Source organism: Pteropus medius, unplaced genomic scaffold (assembly GCF_902729225.1).
Source record: "Pteropus medius unplaced genomic scaffold, Ma_sr-lr_union100, whole genome shotgun sequence".
NCBI classification, from domain to species: Eukaryota; Metazoa; Chordata; class Mammalia; order Chiroptera; family Pteropodidae; genus Pteropus; species Pteropus medius.
The window spans coordinates 6,239,850-6,262,166 of NW_024355990.1; the positions used below are offsets into that span (position 1 = coordinate 6,239,850).

The 22,317-nt window shown below is 55.8% G+C and overlaps 1 protein-coding gene and 1 long non-coding RNA gene across 3 annotated transcripts; one reads left to right on the top strand and one right to left on the bottom strand.

Moving 5' to 3' along the window:
- The first annotated feature begins 1,467 nt into the window (after nt 1-1,467).
- On the top strand, nt 1,468-21,012 carry CDC42EP4 (CDC42 effector protein 4). 2 transcript variants are annotated; one of them, XM_039859189.1, is made up of 2 exons: nt 1,468-1,626; nt 19,025-21,012. In XM_039859189.1, exon 2 carries the CDS (start codon nt 19,115-19,117, stop codon nt 20,177-20,179), a length of 1,065 nt encoding a protein of 354 aa, XP_039715123.1. In that variant the 5' UTR covers nt 1,468-1,626; nt 19,025-19,114; the 3' UTR covers nt 20,180-21,012. The 2 variants fall into 2 exon arrangements, with proteins under 2 accessions (XP_039715123.1, XP_039715124.1); XM_039859190.1 differs by lacking the exon at nt 1,468-1,626 and adding an exon at nt 3,520-3,623.
- On the bottom strand, nt 8,653-10,393 carry LOC120599994 (uncharacterized). The gene is made up of 3 exons (XR_005652050.1): nt 10,142-10,393; nt 9,728-9,835; nt 8,653-8,836 (listed from the first exon to the last, which is right to left on the bottom strand). It is a non-coding gene; the product is annotated as an uncharacterized LOC120599994 (long non-coding RNA).
- Nucleotides 21,013-22,317: the final 1,305 nt, after the last annotated feature.

A 22,317-nucleotide genomic window follows, 5' to 3' on the forward strand; every position in this document is an offset into this window, starting at 1 on the left:
CAGCTCTGGTCTGAAAGGTCGAAGCAAAACTTCTTACTGAGGAGGCAGAGTCCACCCGAAATCCCCAGGCCTGGGATTCCCAGCATCAGGGAATACTGGCCATGCACTGGGGAGCAGTGTGGCGAAGGGTCTGAGCTTCTTTCCTGGGCAGCCTGGGTCCACCCTGGGCCTCTTGAGGGCAAGACTGGGTGTTTCACAGCTTTGTCCGCACAGGCACACCTCAGTGAACGTTTAAGTGTTTGTGGAAGGAGCCTCAAAGGCAGAGCATTTAATTTCCATCAGGGCAGAACAATCACAGACAAAAGACTTTGTCCTTCCTGCAGGTGAGCTTCATTGATATGTTATCTACCTAGAAACGCACCCGACCCCCAGGCACCTGTAAAAAGGACTGATTACCGTCAGCTAGCCCCAAAGATGAAATCCTTTGTTTTAAAAGGAAGAAAAGAGACGGGCCTAGGGGGGAGGTGCCTAAGACTGGAGAATCCCCCAAGTGTTCTTGGGACAGATAAAATTTGAGCTGAGATTTCAGGAGCGAAGGGACCTGGGACACAGGTAAGCGGGAGGGGCGCGGGGAGGGTTACAGCTGGCAGCAATGAGGAGAAAGTGCCAGCTGAAAAGGGACCCACTGAGGGGTTCCATCCGAGGCCGCTTTGGTGGGAGGGAGTCTGAAGCCTCCACTACCTCCACCCCGCTTTCTTGAACACCCAGGCAAGGGAGCGGCTAAGAGTGAGGGAACTTGGACTTCGTGCCGTGTCCACTCTCCTGCGGGACATTTCACGGCTGGCATTGATTGGTGACGATCACTTACGAGTGGGCACTTCGCTCTGAAAAGAATCAAACCCAAGGCCTGCTATTCAAAGGCCCCAGCACTCAGGACTTCACCCCTTGAGGTTCCCGTGGAGCAGAATTTAGACTCTGCGGTCACTCGGGCAAAGGGCACTGACCAGAAAGCGGGACGATCAAAGACAGGTTAGCTGCAGAAACCCTCCTCACACCCAGTCCGCGGCTGGCCTCGGGGCCCGCTCCTCCCCGCCCCTCTCGTTTCCATTAAGTCTGGGATGGAATGACGTTCCTGGCGGCGCCGACCGTCGCCTCGGGCTCCCATCTCCCGTCGGTACCGAGTCCGGGAGGGAGGAGGCGGGGGTTATCCGTGTCTGGTCACTGCTCTGAATGAGAGAAGCCTCGGGGGGGGGGGACGGGGGAGTCGCTCCCCAGGCCCTGCGGCTGCACTTGGGGGATCCGGGCCCCAGCGCTGCGCGGCGGAGGTGCCCCAGGACACCACCGGTCCGGGTCGCGGCCAGGCTCCTGGCTTGGGCCGCCCCACCCGGAGCTCTGAAAGTCTCAGGCTCCCAGATTTGAACGGTGGAGGCCGAGCGGCCGGGCGGAGGTTCCCCACCGCCATTGGCTGCCGCGGCGCCGTGACATCAGCGCAGCGGGGTGCGGGGGGAGGGCGCGGGCGGAGCCTGGAAGGGGAGTGTCCGCACGGCGACAGCCCTGGGAGCCGGAGCCAGAGCGAAACCAGCGCCGGTGCTGACATGGGCCGACTGCCCCGGCCGCGCGCGGAGCCCACCCAGCCTCTGAGAGCGCAGCGGTGCCCGCGCGGCGCTCGCGTCTCTGGGGACCAAGGTAGGTGACCGCGACAGCACCTGAACGCTGCGAGGCCCGGGGGTGCTCGAGCCCCCCCGCTCGGGGCGGAAAGGATTGAAAGAGCCGCGATGGGGGCCGTGGGGAGCCGCCGCTTCCCGCCGCGCCCGCCCGCGGGTGGCCGAGCCGGGGCAGGGACTGGAGCCGCGCCCCCGGCGTCGGAGCGGAGCGGGGTTTGGGGGCGCGGGGGGCGGCAGAGAGCCGGACGAAGCCTCACGGCGACTCGATTTCCACTCCCCTGACGGGTTCCCCGGCCTGGGCCAGGGCGCCGCTGGGGTGGGGGCGGGGATGGGGACGAGGGTGGGGTGGCGTGGGGGGCCCGGCTTGGAAGGCCCGCCCCTGCCCGGGAGCGGGGTGTGCGTCGCTGCGGGCAGGGTCAGCCGTCGGCGGTGCGCCGCCCGCGGCCTCCCGGAGGGGGGCGTGTGTGCGCACGGAGTTCTCCGTGGATCAGAACCGGATTATTCGCCTGTAGTGGCGGAGGCTTGTGCGCGCGCTCTCGCTCTCGTACACACACTGCAGCGCACGCCACCCAGTGTCGCCGGGCCGGAAAGCGAGGGAAGGAGCTGCCTGGGAGGGAATGGCCGAGGGGACAAATACCGCCCGCCCCCGCCCGCCCCCGCCCCCTCCGTCCCCTCCGTCGCCTCCGTCCCCTCCGTCCCCGCCGGGCTCCTGTTTCGCCCGCCGCCTCGGAGGACCGGGGCGCAGCGCAGCGTCCCTCTGGGGCCTGGGAGCGGGCCACGCGCCGGACCCGCGCTCCAGCCGCGCCCCGGGCACAGCGCTGCGTGCTCGGCCGCGGGCCGGGAGCGGCTGGTTAATGATTTAATCTCCAGCTTGGGGAGGCGGAGCCGCGATGTGCAGTTTCTGGCTCCGCCCCCTCCTTGGAGCGCCCCCCGCCGGGGGTACAAAAGTGCCCCCTGCCCCCTGCCCCCTGCCCTCGGTGCGTTCCTCGCCGGCTGCCTGCGGGCGGGGCTGCCGCCTGTGACCGCCCGGCTGGGAGAGCTGGGCCGGAACCGAGCGGGGGCCGGAGGGCTGAGGACGGAGCCCGAGCCCGGCTTGTGTGTGTGCACGCGCGTGCGTGCGTGTGTGAGTGTGAATGTGTGTGTGTGAGTGTGCGCGTGCGTGTGTGTGAGTGAGACGGGGGAGGGGTGCCCTCGCTAACTCAAACCAGATTCCCTGTGTTTCCCTATGAGGCCCTGCAGCCTGGGCTATGGAAGTTTCCTCTCTCTCCCCGGGAGAATGGAAGGGAAATACAATGCTGCTTCTTCTCTTGTTGTCACCCCTTGCAATCCGACCGGCTCCCACGGCCTTCGGCCGCGTCCACGGTGCAGGTTCTTTGCCCCGGCGTCTGAGCCCCCGGCTCCTGCGGCCATCTGGACCAGAGAACGCGTCCCGTCCAGCCAGCGTAAACAATGAGGGGCCCCGTTCCGGACGGTCTCCGCAATGCAACTTCTTTGCCGGGTCTGGGTTTCCAACTCCCCAGGCCTCCGCCCCTTTCCGAGGCTGGGCTGGAGGAGGGGGCCATCGGCAGGGTGGACTGAATTTTAAGAGAACAAAGAACAGGGCACAAAGAAAGGGGGAGCCACGCTGTAGATTTTCCCCAGAAATGGGGTGGAGGGGTTTGCTGGCCCAGGGCTGGGCCCAGCCAGACCTGTGAGTAGCCCCGGGGCTCCGGGTGCATCGCCTGGCCACCTGTGAGGCTGTTTCTGTGTGGGAGCTCGCACCCTGCAGTGAGGGTGGGGTGCCATGTGGGCTCCAGCTTTTATCAGCTGTGCTGTGCGATCGGCCAGGCGGCCAGCAGATGAGTGGTTTATCTGCTCCCAACTTGGACTTCGCCTCTCCACTCCCCGAGGCCAGCTGCTGCTGCCCACAGAGTTCAGGGAATCGTGGGAGACACCCCTGGGATCCCGGTGACCGCCGCGGGGCATGGGAGAGGGTTAGTGTGATAAAGTGAGCCTGCTTCCAGGAGCCGGCGGTTTGCGGGGAGTTGGAGCCGCTCTGGTGTCCCCCTGAGTTCGTGGCCCCAGCTCACTGATGGCCGAGTGTTCGCATGACCCTCCCGAGCTCAGGCCTCTCCTTGGAGCATTCCTTCCGTTTTCTGGGGCTTTCTGCTTTCTCCCGCTCATTTCTTTTTTACACCCACCCACTGAAGCTCATCCCAGGCTGATGTGCAGACCCAACCGGGGCTGTAGACCAGGGAGCCGCAAGCAGATGAGTCTCCTCTACAAAATGGGGCGGTGAGGGGGGTGAGCAAATAGCGACCTGTGTGTGTGTGTGTTGGGGGGAGGGGGGTCTTAGACCCTCCTTGGCAAGTCAGGAGCTCTCCCAGAAAGACCTCGAGCTGGCTGGGGTTCAGGGAGTCCAGCCTTCTCCACCCTTGGAGCTCTTGGTTGATTTTCTGTGGCCTGGGCAGGCTGTGCCCAGGTGTGGTAGGCAAGGTGGTCTCGCCCCACCCCTGCTTTGGATTGGTTAGGAGTAGGGGCCTCAGAGGCCAGAGCACCCAGCGTTGCCGTTGGGCAGTGAGCCCAGCTGTCTTTGGCAGGATGTTTCCACAGGCCCAGAGGAGCTTGTCCCCTGTGGGGGTGGGGGGAGTCTGGCCCTGGGAGAAACAGGATCTGGGTGATGCCAGAGATAAGGCTGGGGGCAGGGAAGGAGAGAGAGGGGTTGAGCAACCTGGCCCGGAGCCGAGGGAGCTCACCCGCAGCTTAGTCTCCTGACCTGTGTACCTGACGCTTTTCCTGGACTTTGGGAAAAGGAACCAAACTTCAGAGCTGCTGGCAGAGGACCCCAAAGGCCCGCTCTGGCCAGGACGTGCTTTCGGGAGGACAGCCCAGGGAGCTAGATGGCCGTGGTGGAAGGGACTGGTTCGGGCTGGACATGGCCCTTCTCTGCCTGCAGTATGTTGAGACGGAAGCTTCGCCATCAGTTTCCCACATTCCTGCTCACCGCGTCCCTGAAGCCCCAGCTTAAAACACGCCTCTGGCGGAGCCTTGGGCCCCCTCCAGTAACGTCCATTGGAGTCTCCCCTAGGCACTGCCAGCTTGTAGCGCGGGGCTCCGTGCCAGGGTGGCAGTGCTGGTATCCTGAGCCGTCCTTTGCCAGGGAGAGGGGCACCGTTGGTCTTCAGTTAGCCTCCCGAGAGGAGGAAGGACCTCCCCTTTGGGTCGGTGGGGGCGGTTTGGGCTTATTCATGAAGGAAAGCTTAGATTCTTACCCAGCCTGTAAGAACCGCTCCGCACGGCTGGCACTGCCCGCCACCCCCACCTCCCCCCGGGCCGCCCCCTGCCTCCTTTGGTCCAGGGGCTCAGGGCATCTGAAAAGCAGTAGTGTCAGGGCAGGGGAGATCCCTAGCTATGTACTCAGGGACAGCATCTCTGTGCTCAGCCAGGGCTGCTCAAGCCACCACCGTCTCCCCTGGCCGTTGGGGTGGCAGGTGGGGACACCTGGGACAGCCCCCTGGGAGAGTTTGAGTTCGGGTTCTCATACCTGGGTCCATGCAGTCCGCATGGTCAGTGAACTTGGTCTGCAGGCCCCAGTTTCAGAGCTCCCCAGTGTGACAATGAGGCCAGGCTGTTTCACCTTCTGTTCCCTGCCCCTCTTTCTGCTTCAAATTCCTACTCGGTGCAACCCTTTTCCGTTCCTTAGAATGCTGTTCTGGTCCCTGAAGCATCAGAAGGGGTCTGGCGTTCCCCTCATCCCCCATCGGGTTTAAGGCTCAATCAAATCATGGGAGTAGAGAGGCAGAGGGCACAAAGGAAGCCCCTTAGGTCAGGCAGTACGATTTATGGGCTCCTCTAACGGGAATCTGGTTAGGCCCAAAGGACCAGGCTGTATTTCGTTGGGGGCTGGTCATGCTGAAGCTTTGTGTACTGTTGTCCGCTGGTAGCACCCGGGGTCTTTAGTTATGGAAGAATGGAAGTAGAGTTTCTCTCTCCCCGCCTCCACCTCATCCACCAGATTCAAACCGAAATTGATAAGAGCTTGACTCCTGTTTGCTAGAAGCCAGCCTCCTCCATCTGCATTATTAAAGGTGAAAAGGGGAGAGAAGGGACATGGTGGGGGGGGAAGAAACCAAGTCTCAGGCTGCTTTCCCCCTGCCACTGGGGACTACAAGCTGCACAGGGGCTTCAGAAGCTAGGAGCACCCCTCCACCTGCAGCAGTTCACCCTGGGGACCCCCAAGGACTTTGAAAGGGATCAGCCCTGGAGCCTTTGGGTTAGGTGTCCTCAGGAGACACTGGAGGTGTGTCTCGAGTTAATAATGTGTCCTCTTTGAACTTAGGGGAGTGACAGTGGCCAGAGTGTCACTGAGGATGCTGGACTTCTCCTCTTACCTTTCAAAGTATAGACATAGGGCACCGCCGAGGGGAGGAACACGTCCCAACATCATCTTCTTAACAGACGTGCAAGAGCGCTCCTTCCTCCTGCATCGTTGTGCTGAGGGCTTACCTGTATTAGCTTATTTAATCCTCACAATAACACAGGACGTGTGTAATGTCGTCGATTGCTTTGAAAGCTAACGAGGAAACTGAGGCACAAGGAGCTTGCTCAGTCTGGCCGAGCCAGCTCACACAACCCGGGGAGTCTGGCCCCAGGTCCATACTTGTACCAGAACACTGCATGCTCAGGCAGGACCAAGATGGCAGATGTGCCGGCCTGCCCTGGAGTGAGTCCAGGTCACCCGGCTCCCTCTGGAGACCCCAGAGTGTCCTTTCACGCCCCACTCCTCAGCTGAGCAGCCCGATCTCAGGAGAAGCAAAGTGAAACCAAACGAGGCCTGGCAGATCTGATTTCAAGCCCAAGCGCTTCCCTCTGAGGCCCTGGGCAGGAAGGGGGAGCAACAGGGCCACTCCCGAATGAAGGAGACCTGGCTGCCTGGGGACAGTGGGGCCCCCACCTGGCACTCCTTCCCCTCTCCTGGCTCTCTCTATGGGGACTTGTGTGCGGAGGTGGCGGTGGGGGGTGGCGGGGAAACATGTCTCCAGGAAGAGCCCTGTAAACAAGCAAAGTTGTTGAATGCCCTCGAGTCACTGGCTCTTCATCATCTTGACTCCTGATTTGTTGCTTCCTGTCACTCCCAAGTCAAGTCCTTTCTCTTCCCTTCCCACGCAGTTCTGACTGGTGAGAGGGGCCTTCTCCTTCCCCTTCCTGCTGCCTGCCTTCTCTGGGCCGGGCCCCTGGCTCTGGCGTAAGGAGGGAGGTGGACGCAGGGACAGAGATGCAGAGTGAAGAGAGTGGCCCATTCCCAGCCCAGGAGGAGCAGGAGTTCCCTGCGGGGTGGGGGTAGGGGGCCGTGCTCTATATTTCCCAGGATTTTTATCTATTTGTACCTTCTCTGGTACAAATGGGGAACGGGGTGACCAGACTAGGGAGATTTTAATCTGAAATGCTCTGCAAAACTGTGCAGCCCGTGAGTGTTTATACATCCATAACCTTCCTCAGACCTCAGAGGCGTGGACCCCAATAGTGCTCATGACTCTCCCCTGATACGGAAAAAGTAGAAAAGGCCCAGGGGTCAGAATCAGGCAGACCTGGACTCTTCTCTGTCCTTAGCAACCAGGTGACTTGGGTAAATCATTTAACTCTAAGCCCCAGTTTTCTTATGCACAAGATGGGTATGATGATAATAACGCCATAGGATTGTTTGGGAAGAATGAAGGAGATAAAGCCTTTTAAATGCCCAGGACAGTGTATTTATTGTTTGTACATTAAAAAAAAAAAAGGCAGTTTAATCAAAATAAAGACTCTAGCTTGGCGCAGAGTAAAAACTCAATGAGTGTTAGTTCCTTTCTCATACTTCCTCCAAGACCCATGGTGGGGGAGGGGGGACGTGTCCATCTGAGGTCCATGGGTGGGGTCCAAAGGCGGTTCCCAGAGTGGGTTCTTCAACACACAGCCTTGATAGCTGTCAGAGCCCACGTCGGCAGAGGTTATTCTGCAGCCCTCTCCATTACAAGGCCCTGTATAAGTAGGACATCATCTTCCATATTTTCCAGCAATTAAAGGGTAAGTTATCCTAGTCATAGTATGTTTTTCCGACAACTCAGCCTGGCCAAGTTATTGCCATTATTTTCCTAAAAACTGTAAGAACTGTAAATTCCTTAAGATGATCGAGAATATCTAAGCATCACAATTAATGGAAATACCCCTAGAACAGGAGTATAAAGCTAGCCACACATACGTGCCTTTAAGTTGTCCGGTATTCACATTTTAAAAATTAAAGACAGGTGAGATTAATTTCCATATGTGTGATTTAACCTAGTATATCCAAAAGATTATCATTTTACCATGTAATCAGAAAAATTATTAGTGAGATATTTCACATAATTTTTCATGCAGGGTCTTCAAAATCCAGTGTGTGTATTTGACACCTATGGCACGTCGCAATTTGGATGCTAAATTTCATCAATAGTCAGAATTTGGGTTTCCTAAAATGTACAGTTGAGAAAGTGGATTCACACACTCAAGTTGCTTTAAACAAAATTAAGTTTCCCAATAACTGAATCGAGCATCAATTTTTTATATTTAAAATAATTAAAGTTAAACAAAATTAAAAAATTCAGTTCCTGAGCCTCACTAGCTACATTTCAAGTACCCAACAGCCCCATGTGGCTAGTGGCTACTGTATTGAAGACCGAGGTTTAGAATATCACTGCAAATGCCAGGAACAAGGATATTTTACACCAGTAGTAGTATTCAGCATTATACTGGCAATTATGGAAAATAAAACAAGATAAGAATGAGGAGTGAGGAAGGCAGAATTATTATTAGTTGGGTCTGTCTCTCCTTGCGAAGCCCAGAAGATTCGATCGTAAAGTTGATTAGAGTGTACAAAGCAGTACGAGTTGAGCAAGGTGGTCTTTAAATAGACATAAATTTTAAAAATTGTCGTTACCCATATACCAGCTATATAACCAGTCGGGAAATATAGCCATGGGGAGGATGCAAAACCCATTCCCAACAAGAGACCATAAAGTAACCCAGAATGAACATGACAGGAAACGTGCAAGACTTGTAGGAGGAAAACTCACAAAATTTAATGGAGATTGTCTGAAAGACTGAATAGGTGGATATGAGGACTTGATGTTGTAGTACAGTCAGTTCTTCCCAATTCAGTTTATTGTTTCCTTTCCATTCCAAAGTAATCTCATCAGGGTTTCTTAATAACATGTTTCCAAAGTCCATCTCGAAGACCACTACATTAGAAAAGCCAAGAAAATTTTGGGAAAAAAGTTAAAGTGGGAGATTCCCCTACTGGATACTCACAACATATTTTATAGGATGACAGTATAGGCCTGGTTTAGGAATGAAGGGACAAGGGAGTCTGGAATATATATAAGGAATTTAGCATCTGATAAGGTTAGTGTTTGATGCTTAACTCATATAAGGAATTCTATAAGGAGTCAGTAACTAACACTATTGTTATATTTTAATTTTTTTTTATTTTCTATTTTTAATGGCCCACAATTTCACAAGCCACCGGCATCTCTAGTTTGGTATATTTCCTTCTAGATTTTTTTTTTTTCCTGAGTAGTTTTTAAATATTGCATTACCTGGTAGTTTTAGAAGTGAATATTTCCATAGACTAAGGAGTGGGAGCAGACTGTCTTTGTTTCGTGATAGTAAAGCCAGAAACCATAAAACAGATTTGACCATGTAAAAACTAATAAGCACTCTATGGTAAAGAAAACGACAAAATCACCGTGATAGAAAACAGATGTATGATAAATCTGTAGAAAGCTTTGCAAAATATGATGGTCAACAATTTAAATAGCTTTAATATTTTAAAAAGCCATACAAATCAATCTGAAAAGGTGAAACCCCCTCCCTCCTATAGGAAAAGGAGGCTTTAACAAGCAATTCACAAGAGAAAGGATAAAGATGCCAGTATATTTTTGTTTTGTTTTGTTTTTTAAATACTCACTGTCATTAGTAATCAAAGAAACGCAAATGACAAGTTTGCGAGGCTGCCGGTGATGGTGGTTGTGTTTTGTTTTCAATTCATCCTATGTCGGTGAGACTGTAACTGGGTAAAAAACCTTCTGGAAAACAAGTTAGCAATAAGAAACAAAAGTTATTTTACTCACTTATAAGCATGCATCCTCCGGAAACAGGGCCTTGGCGCAGACTTAGCTGGAAGGATATTCGTTACAGTGTTCAAACAAAACTCAAACAACTTAGCATTCGCCAGTGGCCTAGTGGATACAAAATTGAGGCTGTTAGGACTTAACCTAAAATAATGTAACATTATTTGCTAACATGTTTCTTATTTTCACCCAAATGTGAACAGTGGTCGGCTTTGTTGGTCCACACTGGAAAGTCTTCTTTGTATGATAAAAGAGAAAAATGTCTGAATCGGCACGCTCCAGGAGAAGCGTCCTGCAAGGCCCGTGTATAATTTACATTTTTAATGGCTACATTTTAAAAAATAGAAAGAGGTGAAATTAACATTTTATTTAACCCAGTGTATTCCAAATAATATCATTTTAACATGTAATCACCATAAAAAGTATTGCTGAGCTGTTTTATATTCTTTTGCATTCAGAGTCTTTGAAGTCCATTGTGTATTTGACCCTTTAGCACGTGTCAGTTTGGACTCGCCACATTTCAAGTGCTCTCTAGCCACACAAGGCTAGTGGCTGCCGTACTGGACAGTGTAGGTATAAATTACTTAATAACCCCTAGAGAGGCAGCAGAAAGTGGAAGCCTCTGAGAAGTTCTGGCCTGGACTCTTTCTTTCTTCCCTGCGCAGTTCACCCTGTGAGCCCTCTTCCGATAGGAGCCTGAGGTCCCAATTACCTGGGACAGGTCACCGCGCTGCCCGGTAACACTCCCGTCTCCTGCCTCCCCAGCAGAGAGGTCTGGGGAATGTGCGTTAGCTGCTTGCAGCTGCGGAAGGCCTGTAGTGAAACAGCCTTGTTCCTGTTCCTTTTTTCCAAGCAGAGGATGTGTGTCTCCAGGAAATGGGATCTGCCCGAGTGTGGCTGGGCAGTGTCACACTTGGGCCAACCAGCCTGGTCTGGATTGGCCAGCAGGCAGGCAGGGAGAAGCACACAGGTAGCCTGGCCTGGGAAATTTCAGGGAGAGAGGTTGGGTTGGGGTTCTGGTCTTTCTTCTTGGCAACTGGAAATAGCAAGAAACACTGGATGGAGATTGGAACAGGACAGGTGTGAGTCACCTGGGAGGCGGGGCCTTGTGCTGGGCCCACTCCTGAATATGCAGGAGAGTCCAGGCTTCTGCAGGTGGTCCCCCACCGCTCACCTTTCGGGGAATCAGAGCTGTGGGAGGCTCCTCAGAACAGGAAGTAGGAATGAGATCGATCAGGAGGGGCCCATCGGAGCCACACCTGGGACAGGCCTCTCATGAGGAGTCCGTCAAGTGAGCGCTGGTTCCAAGGGTGTTAGATAAACAACCTCACCAATCCCATCCTACCCTGCCCCTCTGTATACACATTCTCAGCTATGGCCATCCGAATCGACCTGGGGGCATGGCCTCGTACAGAAAACCATGAGTTCCAAGGACTGCCAGACATGGGTTCAAATCACCTTTTAGTATCTGCGAGAGTAAGCAAAGGAAATCACCCCATCCGAGCCTCAGTTTCCCTTCCTGTAAAATAGAGGTGGACATTTATGATGGCCCAGCACGGCGGCCTGGTGTGTAGCAGACTCACAATGAATGCTTCTGCACACGGCTGGGCGGTCAGCCAGTGGTTGGAACACTAGGGTGCTGGCTGTCCTTGTGTGACCCCTGCCCCTTCTCTGGTCCCTGGGGCCGTAGAAGCCGCAGAAGTAGAACCGTCACCTGCCCTGGGGGCTCCCACATAAGATTCCATTGTGAGAATACCCCCGTGGGAGGCTGGCCCCCAGCTCGGAGCTTCAGTGTCTCTGGACATCAGCCAACCTCCGGAGGTGGGGGTGGCGGGGGCGATTGTTATCTCCTGTCTGCTCAGTTGAGGCTCAAGCATCAGGAAGCAGCTGTTGGGGAACAAGCTTTTTCGGGGACCTCCTAAGCTCCCTGCTTTTCCCTGACACCAGGTTGTTACCCATTGTCCACTTTCTCCTTCCAAACAACTTAGAACAAAATGAGGACCCAGTAACCCCATCCAGCTTGGGGGTGATTTGGGGGGCAGAGAGGGAGAAAGAGGACAGACATCAATAGGAGATTTTTTCCCTACAAGAGGGTGGCCCTCGAACATTCTCACCCAGCCCCCTCTCGGTGGCTTGTACTGAGCCCTGAGAACTAGATAGTTTTAAGCTGGTTTTGAAATTAAAAGGCTTTTCCTTAAGCCTTTGATGCTTTGAGATGTTTAAATTATTATTCAAACAACATCGCCACATTAAAGGAAGATTTTTTTTTTTCCCCCAAAAGCCTGTTTTCCTCTCAAGCCTGACAATAGCTCTTTAATTTCTTGGTGCCTTTAAATCTTTCACGAGGGCACATTTGACTCTTGCATAGAGTCGTGGTCTCTGCGTTGAGTTCTGCCTTTTCCCTTCCACTTGGTGACATTGGGTGACCGGTTTTCGTGCCTGCGTGATAATCTGTTGAGTTAGTGGCTCCCAGTTTCCCCAGCCTTTACCTTATTGTTGGATACTAGTTTGTGTCCAACCTTCGGTTATAATGAATAAGGCTTCTCCGAATATCTGTGTTTGTGACTTTAAAATAGTTTCTGAACACACTCATTTTAAAGCCATTATTCAAAGAAATTGCCATAATTCCCGATGCCACCAGACCACCCCGTCCTGGGATCATTTTAACTGTGAGAAGCTCTTTGTCCAGTGTCGTGTACCTTCCCGCCTGCCTGGTGGTGCCTAGTACCTGCCACCTGGTGGGAGGAAGGTCCTTCCCCAACTCTTACTGTGAGCAAGACGGTAACAGACGCTGTCCAGCTGGGCACCTGACAGTGAGTCAATCCCAGTGTTATCTGGGAGAGACCTTTAGACTGGGAGATAGGAGACCTGGGCTCCAATGCCACCTGGGTCGCTCACCAACTCCGTGACTTTTTTCGCCTCTCCGTGCCTCCACAGTTGTATGACCTCTAGGGTGTCCTCGACCTCTCATGCTGGACCCCTCAGTGGGGGTCATATGATGCTGCAGATGCTATTTTAGCACCCCCAGGGGGATGTAAGAAAACCCATTGGGATGCAGAAAGAAAACATTATAACTTGTATATATATTTGTGTGTGTGTATAAATTTTTTTTAAGAGAAAAACTAAAACTAATTGATGCATGGATTGATAACAGACGTGTATAACCTATAAAAACCTATGTATATGTATGTGTATATATGTATATATAGACATATTACGCGCTCCATGTTTTTATGTGCCGGGGGCATCGTCACTGTGGGCAGTGCATGGCTTATTATAGTGGCCGGAGCCCTGGTGTGGGAACATAGCCTTGGCTGCAATCCATGACCTAGGGCAAGTCCCTTAATTGAGTCTCTCCGGCTCTGCGAGTGTGGTCTCTCCACGCCCAGGTCTTAATTTTAAGGAGATCTTTGACACAGATACACAAGGGTACAGGAGTTATGATGATGTTGTTCCCATCCTGGGCTTTTTTCCCACCCCCTTTTAATTGTGGTTGTTGAAGCTCAGATTATTTTAAGACAGTGCTTCTTAATTTCCTGGTGCAAACAGCACCCTTTTCGAATACGAGGGCATTTGGCAGTGCACGTGAAGGAACTATAAGATTCAGAGTAGACTAAAGTCAGCTACAAGCCCAGCACAGCCCCACTGACGTCCCTCCGGCAGGATGTAACAGTGTGGATCAAAGCATGCACAGTGCTGGCCTTTCCCGTCGCCGCCCACTGGCCTCTTCTACTGAGGGAACAACAGCCTTCCCCTTCACTAGGACTTCTTATCTTCATAGGATAAGGCCGGTGAGCCTTCCAGAAAGCACCGGATCTTCCTCTGGCGACAGAGCCAGAGCTAACCGCTTGCGGACAGTCACCGGCCGTGTTACGTTGAATTTCTTTTTTCGCACGATCCCCTTCAGCGAGTTGTTCCCGCTGATGGACCTTGTGGAGCAGAATGCCTCCCGCATTTGGGCCAAGTTCCATTCTACCTAGCGGTAGAATGCTGGTCGCACCCCTGGGAGAAGGACTCCTGGCCCGCCAGGTGGGAGCCACCACTGGAGAGGACACCTGGCGCTCTCGGTGGCTCTGCAGCGCCTGGAGTCCCCTTCGATTCTGCCTTTCCTCTCTCCTCCCCCAGCAGGGCCCTCAGCAGCTCCTGGTGTCTCTGCCTTCAAAACATGCCCTGGATGTGGCCCCCTCTGTCCAGCCCCTTAGCCACACCCGCGTCCTGGCCTCCTTCCTCTTTGCCCTGAATTCCTGCTTCCCTTCCTCCATGCCGTCAGCGCCGACAGCCATGGGAGTGTCCACATGTGAAAACTGGACGACCTGCCTGTGTAGGAACTCTGCTGGTTCCCTTGCACACCTGGAACGCTATCCAAACACCCACCTGGTCTCACAGGGGGAGTGGCTTGGGCCCTGGCCCCTGGGTTGTCATGTTGTTCCACTAACTTTTCTCCGCTTCTGAGCCTTGGCATGTGCCGTGGCCTCTGCTGGATGGTTCTTGCCCTGCCTGGTTCCTTCTCACCGTTCGGTACCCGGCTGGCAGCGCCCTGCATCAGCGGGACCTCCCGGCACCCCCGTACGTAACTCCTACACTCCTCCGTGTCACCTCGTTTCCCTCTTGACAGTGAGGACTCCGAGATACCGTTTCTATCCTCATGTTTGCAGCCCCGCTCCCTCCCCCCGCCCCCTCACACTGCAGGTGTGCCCGGGAAGGCACAGGTGTGGCCACCTTGTCATATTCACTGCTCTGTCTGCAGGGCGCAGAAGAGTATGGGAAAATCAGTGGGTATGCAGTAAGTCAGTGAATGAGAGAGAGAGACAGAGACAGAGACAGAGACAGAGACAGAGACAGAGACAGAGAAAGATGAATGAAGCCTCTTGTAGCCATTCTCAGCCACGAATGAAATCATGCACTGATGCCCGCTCTGTCCGGCCATGCTGCTTGGTGCTGGTATAGGATGGATGGTTAGAACAATTCGGGAAACTGGAGGGGGGCGATGCACAGCGGCGGTGGCTGTGAGCCACGGGTCAGCTGGAAAGGGGGAGGCCTGCCTGGCTGCCCCAGGAGAACCCAAGTCCCTCTCCTGCTTGGGCCAGGCTGCCAGGGACAGGCCACTGCCTGGGAATTTGGAGTGTGTTGGTCCAGCCTCTCCTGCCGTAGGTCTGGGAGCTGCTGGGCGGGCTGCCCTGGGAGGCCCGGGTGATTCTCTAGTCTCAGGCACGGAGGGAGCTGCCAAGGGTGTGGTTCGTGTAGACTGACCAGGGTCCTGGACTTCAGGGGAGGCCTCGTGCTCCTGCCTTGGAGGAATGTTCTGTGGTCAGTGAGGCCAAGGTTGCAGGAATCTGGTTCCACCAGAGGCTGGGAGAGTCAGAGACAGCAGCCAGTGCTGCTCTGGTCTCCTTTGCCAGGAAAGTGGGATGTGGCTTCCGGGGTGGGGTGGGGGTGTCCCACCCAGGGCAGGCTGTGGGGAGTGGCTGCCCTGTCCTCAGCGGCCTGTTTTAGCCACTTCCCCAGAGCTGAGTCACTGCGCTTAGCAACGCTGCCTCCCAAAGCTGCAGCTCCCTTGGGCAGATCTTTCGGGGGACACTCGGGCCACCTGAACTGTCCCCAGGACTGGCCTGGGCCACCTGCTTATACTTGAACTCCATGTTCCATCTCCTCACCCTAAAAGCATTCTGTTAGAAGCTTAGGGTGACAATGTCACTCAGGGGCCTAGAACAACCCGGCGAGTTCTTGCCAGGCCTTAAGCCCAGCCTGTCTGATCTGTGCTCTTAGCTCCAGAATCCTGGGGACCTAGCCCCTCCCCATCCCCAGGACTGCTGAGTCCTACAAGACGGGCAGGTGGCCATCTAGGCCCCAACTCTCGGGACGTTGTCATGCTGGGTATTGGAAGATGGTTTAGTTTTGCACAAGCAGCAAAGCCTCCCACCCCCAGGGGGTGAGAATATAGGCCGCAGAGGGCACTGGCCAGACCCGTCGCTGTCTCCCTGGGGTGTTGGGCCGTGGAGGGTCCGGGCAATCCTGAGGCTGGCCCCTCTCACTCTGCTCCGGAGCCCTGTCCACAAGAATGTGAGAAGAGGGGTTAACGGGAGGGCGGGGCCTCCCTCCCTGCAGCCAGGACGCCCAGGCCACGGGGCTTTGCATCATCCCCGCGGGTCCTGGGCAGCTGGGCCTGTGGTTTTCGTTCCTTTTCTCGCACTTGAACAAGCACTTAAGATCAGGAAACCGCAGGCCTGAAGTTCCTTCCTGAGCCGGGGACTCCTGCCCATTACGCTGAGACCCTTATGCAATTCTGGAAGTTTACGTCGCTGCTGCGTTCCCACAGTTCTGACCCTTTCCGCTCCTACTCACCCCGCCCATGCCGGCCTCGCCTGCCTCTCCCTTGTTTTCTGTTTACCTGGTGGTGCCTTCTTTACCTCCCACCATATTCTTGGTTCTGGGTAGCGGTTCTAAGCCCGATGTTGCCCACCCCAGATATTTAGCATTTGTGGAGGAGACATGTGGTTGTCCCAGCTGGGAAGAGATGCTATTGGTGTCGAGCAAGAAGGGGCCGGGGATGTTGCCAAACGTCCCAGCACGTGCAGGACAGGTCCCACCACAAAGGACGGCCTGGGTCCAGGGGTCACCAGTGTTGGAACCTGCTCAACGATTGTATAAGAACTTTCTCCAGGCAGCAGCCAGGCTCTTCCTTTCTCGGGGCCCCCCACCACCCCCTAGTCCCAGCCGGAAGTGGGGAGGGCTGCTCAATTAGTAACGGTAACTGACCAGTGATGCTACCCCCCAAAAGCCAGACAGAAGCCTGGGATGGAGTGGAAAGAGCACTGGACCTGGAGCAACAGCGAGGGGGTGACCCCAAGGCCAGTGCTTTTCTTGTGTCTAGTTTAGGAACTATGGCCCATAGGCCAAACCCGGCCCACCACTTGTTTTTGTAAATAAAGTTTTATTGGGACATAGCCACACCTCTTTGTTCACATATAGTCTACGGCTGCTTCCCTACTGCAGAGATAGTTGTGGAGCTGGGACGAAGACACCTTTAGCCACTAAGCTGAAAGCCTCTATGGTCTGGCCCTCCATAAACATGTTTGCCAGTCCCTGGTCTAGATGTTTCTGTCCAATTGTTGAGAGGTTCGCTCGCAGGGCGTGGGCAGGAGGGAGGGTTCAGGTTAGGGTAGGGGAAGCTACTTTCCTAAGGATTTGGAGGGAGGAGGAGGAGAGGGAGGAGGGAGGGCTGCCTGGCTTTGGTGGGTCACCTCGAGGCCTTTCGGTTCAGTGCGGTTCTCACCTGGCCCTGAGCCCAGCCCAGGTTATCTATGCAACAGGGCTGGCTCCCCCCACCTGCCCTGGAGAACTTTGTCTGCTGAAATGACAAGCAGTATGCCTGTGGGGGAGCCATGAGACTGGACATCAGCAGCTGGGCAAGGAAGAGAGTGTGGGAGCGGGATTGGAGGACACAGAGGTCAGCCTGGGAGCCCCGGAGCCAGGCTGTAAGCTCGAGTGAAGCCAGCACTGTCCTTGGGCTTGAGAAGGTGAAAGGGAGACTGAGGGGTTGGGGGGGCAGAGGGGGGGAGCGTTGGCCTTCCGACAGGTGTTGAGAGCATCTGTGCCATACACGGCTGGATGGGATTCAGCGGTGAGCAGAGCCACCAGAACCCTCTGGAAGCTCATAGTCCAGTGGGAGATTACAGCCCAGTCAGCAGGGGTGGAGCAATATAACCGGTGGCTGTGGGCAGGAGGGACACCCAAAGTTCTGCTGGGGATGGAAGGTGGCCGGCAGGACTCACCCTGGATTAGGACGGTTCCTTGGAAGAAGTGACGTCCCAGCCAAGCCCTGAGGATGTTGGGGGCACCAGGTCACAGGGTATCCAGCGGGGGCCTGCATGTGTCCAGTCCTGGAGCCCAGGAGACAGCTCAGGCTAGTGCGGGGTACAGGGCCCAGGAAGCAGCGAGCAGTGGCATTGAGTGGGGGTGCAGGGGCGGATTGCTGGACTGCGGGGTACGCTCGGAGGAGTCCTAGAAGCTTTTGTTTTAGCTGAAAGGTGGAGGAGGGACTGGAGATGGACAAAGGGGGGAGCGAGGAGACCTGATGGGCTGATGTCAGGGGCCAGGTGAGGTATGGGGGCCCAGGTTGGGGCAGTAGCCAGGGGGAGGGATAAACAGCTGCAGCACCCACGGGGTGAGCTTTGCAGTCGGAAGGGCGGGCTTGCAATGAGGGTGCTGTTGAAAACTGTGCGGTGGGCAGGCCTCGTGGCCCAGCACCACCCCTCACCCACCCTACTTTGTTAAGCCCCTGCGCCCATCTCTCCCCACCCTGCTCAGTCTTATGCTGCTGGATTTAGTAGGTCCCTCCCGAGGGGAAGGGGCTGGATTGGCTCTAACATTGAACTTCAACTTGGCCCTCGCCTGGAGCTACATGGGTGGTGTCTCAAGCTTTCAGGTGGCCCTCTGCCATTCTTTGGTTCAGTTTAATCTCTTGGGGGGAGTGTGGTTCCAGGTCCCAGGGGGCCTAGGTCACCTAGTCCCTGCCTCCTTGCAACCCTGATGATGAAAGAAATTGGGGGAGAGTTTTCCAGTCTCGATCTCTCGGAGAGGTGGAGTATGGATCCCCAGCAGAGAGCTTGGGGCCCCACCATGGCGATATCACTTAAGGGACACCCAGCAAGCTGGCCCGGAAGGCTGGGGAGCTGGTTCTGTGGGTCCCAGCAGCCCCACCCCAATTCTGATTCAGAAAGTGAGCCGGGCCGCCCACATACGCACAGGTGCCAGACAGCATCTCTCTGGGGCCCATCCGTCCTTTCCCTCCTCCGAGGACTGTGACTCAGGTTGAGGTGTCCACTAACTTCACAGGGATGGAGGTCAGAGAGCAGGAGGGACTTACAGCATGTGTCCGGACCAGGTGTTCGGTCAGAGTCGTCGAGTCAGAGGTTCATTCTCTTTCCTGGCTGCTTGCTGGCGTCTCCTGTGTGCTTTGAGTCCTTAAATGTGGCAAGTCTGCTCTGGCAGCATCCTGGCTGCAGAGGAGGTGTGAGGGCGGGGAGTCATTGTCCTTTAAACAAAGATCTCTGCCTCTGTCTCAGGTTTCAGGGAAAGTATGCCTGTGGCTACTTGAACTCCAACCCGATTTGTGAAAAGCACTCCCCTCACCTGGGAATCTGTGGATGAAGAGAAGGCAGGGTTATGAAATCGACTGCCGGCTCGTTTCTCGTTATTTCATTTTGGGAGGGAGCTGGGTTTGAATAACAGCCCGTGGGCAGATGGGCTTTCGAGGCCAGCCCTGGTTAAGCCTGTGCCTGCTCTTCTTCCTTGCAGCCCTATGAGCTCTTCCTGATCGCCCTTCCACCTGCCCGCCTTCAGATCTGACCCCAGACCTGCCTGCGGCCTCCCCTCCCTCCAGGCAAGATGCCCATCCTCAAGCAGCTGGTGTCCAGCTCCGTGCACTCCAAGCGCCGTTCCCGAGTGGACCTGACGGCCGAGATGATCAGCGCCCCGCTGGGCGACTTCCGCCACACCATGCACGTGGGCCGGGCAGGGGACGCTTTTGGGGACACCTCCTTCCTCAACAGCAAGGCTGGCGAGCTGGAGGGCGAGTCCCAGGATGAGCAAGCCTCCTCCTCGTCCTCCAAACGCAGCCTCCTGTCCCGGAAGTTTCGGAGCAGCAAGCGGTCACAGTCGGTGACCAGGGGGGACCGGGAGCAGAGGGACATGCTGGGCTCCCTGCGGGACTCGGCCCTGTTTGTCAAGAACGCCATGTCCCTGCCCCAGCTGAATGAGAAGGAGGCCGCAGAGAAGGGCTCCAGCAAGCTGCCCAAGAGCCTGTCGTCCAGCCCCGTGAAGAAGGCCAACGGCGGGGAGGGGGACCACCAGGCCGCGGGGGTGGGGGAGGTGCCCCGGAGGAATGGGGCGAGCGCCCCCCACTCCCCCGACCCCCTCCTGGATGAGCAGGCCTTCGGGGACCTGACGGATCTGCCCGTCGTGCCCAAGGCCAGCTTTGGGCTGAAGCATGCGGAGTCCATCATGTCCTTCCACATCGACCTGGGGCCGTCCATGCTGGGCGATGTCCTCAGCATCATGGACAAGGAGGAGTGGGAACCGGAGGAGGAGGACGGCGGTTACCGTGGCAGCGAGGACCCAGGCAGTCTCTCCCAGGCTCCCCCTTCAGGGGCGGCGGCCCCTCCCTTGGCCAGGCAGGAAGGCAAGGCCGGCAGGGACTCGCCCCCGCCGTCCTCACAGGCTCTGCAGGACGAGGGGTGGGTGGCCGCGGCCCCCAGCCCTGGCTCCGCCCGCAGCTTGGGCAGCCACACCACGCGGGACAGCAGCTCCCTGTCCAGCTGCACCTCGGGCGTCCTGGAGGAGCGCAGCCCTGCCTTCCGGGGGCCAGACAGGGCCCGGGGCCCTCCCCCCCGGCAGCAGGACAGGGAGTTCTCATTCATGGACGAGGAAGAGGAGGATGAGATCCGAGTGTGAGGCGGGGGGAGGGGGCGGCTCCACGCTCTTGGCTTCATCTCCCTGCCCCTGGCCCTCCACCACCTTCCCCTGTCCCCTTCCCGTCCAGGGGCAGCCGAGAGTCTGGCTTTGGCCACAGGCCCTGGACCTTGTGGGTGAGGGCGCTGGCTGAGCCTGGGGCCCCGCGGGGGACTGGGCAGCTGGCCTGGGTGCCGACTGCGCGTCTGACTCTGTCACACACCGTGGCCTCCCCAGCTCTATGGGACGGGGCTGTGTCCTCACAGCAGGAGTCAGTGTCCTTTCCCGGCCTCAAATGGATGCCAGATGTCCACCTGAGTTCCTGCCTCGCCTCGTGCGGCAGAGGCGGCCTCGGTGCCAGGGCTGAGGACACTCAGCTCTCCTTTTCCTCCCTGGCATCTCTGTTGTGACCCTCGTAAATGGGTGTGACAGGAAGAAGGGGGTGGTCACGGGTCCCTGTCCCTTCCTCCCCCCTGCCTGGCTCCTGCACCTGAAGCCTGGAGCCCCTTAGAGTAAAGCTAGACCCAATGCGTACACTAAACAAGGCACAGGGTGCGGGGCCGAAGGCAGGCCCCGGGGCTGCTTAAATCTTCAAGCAGGAGCCCTTCCCCATGACACTAGGTGCAGGCTGTGGCAGTCGCTCAGCCTCTCTGAGTTTGTTCATTCTTCTTACGTTTAAACCCTTCTAGAGCGGTATCTGGAACAGAGTTAGGTCTGCCACCGGCAGGAACATCGAGTCCTTTTAGAAATCCTTTATACTAAGTGCTTCAGACTTTATTTAGAGTTGTGTGGGGTGGGCGTCTGTGTGTAGTCCCCCCGCCCCACCCCCATAGCTACTAAAACTCAAGGCGGCCAGTGTAGAATATTTCTGGAAAATGACTTTTTGAAAAGTAATATATCTTTCCTATGGGGGATCCAAGCTTTTGTTTTAACTGGGTTATTTCCTCCTCACCCCCTTCCCCTGCTGACTCTTTCCCCTTCCTTTCTCAGGCCTCTCTGCCAGCTCAGCCCCCTCCCTGACTCCCCGAGGCCCGGGCCCTGAGGCTACAGGTATAGGATTGCCAGATTTAGCAACAAAACAGAAGGAAAACTGGGGGATGTTGAGTGAAATCTGAATTTCAGGCGTACAAAGGATAAGTTATAGTGTGAGTACTCCCCCCACGTCTGGTGGGAACATACCTTATGCTAAAATACTATTTGTTGTTCTTGTGAAATTCAGATTTCGCTGTGTCCTATAACCACGCCCCAGGGGACCGAGTTAGGAGCTTGGATGCGAGCCCCAGGGTTAACTGATGATTATTTTTCTGTCCTGGGAGCAGCCGGCCCCTCTCCTCTCCTCCTGTCCTTTCGTAGCTTTTGCTGGGAAGGACGGACTAGCACAGGGTCTGGCGGGCAGGTGGGCGTGGCCGCTCCAGCCTCTTGTTTTCTGCTGGATCCTGACTCAGACACTAACTTAGTTCCCGAGATTCAGGGGCCCCATGGGTGCTTGTTTCCACAGTGGGGGAGGGGACAAAGGGGTTGTGCAGCCCCCGCCAGCTGCCCTGGGAACCTATCTGGACGGTGGTCAGTCAGTTCCAGATTCTAAACTGGTAATTTTTTTTTTTTTCATGATATTGTTAAAACAGTGAGAAAACATTAAAAAAAGCCTTACGGCACGCCTCTGGTGTCTGTCTCTGCTTCTGGGGAAGGTGATTTCAGGACGCGGGTAGGTAGGGGTGAGGGTGAGGATTGGGGTTCCTGTGGCTGTTCGTGCTCCTGTGTCCCTTTGGGTGGCTTCTCTCTCGGTCTCTTTGGGGTCCTCCCCTCCTGCACAGCTCTCTAGCCTCTGCCAGGGAAGGCCCTTGGGGGCTCTGGGACTTCAGTGTCCCAGCTGCCGCTTAGCAGTCGGGGCCCGCAGGTACCTAGTCACTCAGCTACTTTGTGCCTCATTCTCCTCGTGTGTTAAATGGGAACCCTGCAGCTCCCTGGAGGCTGGGATGCATCAGGGATGCAGACGGGCACCAGCATGGCGCTGGCCAAGTTGTCATTACGCCGAGAGGCCGTGTGCGCGGAGGCCCCGGGGCCGACGTGAGGGGGCGCCTTTTACCGGTTAACCCGGAAGGTCAGCTTTCGGCAGCGTGGGCTCGCTCAGCCTCGCGGCC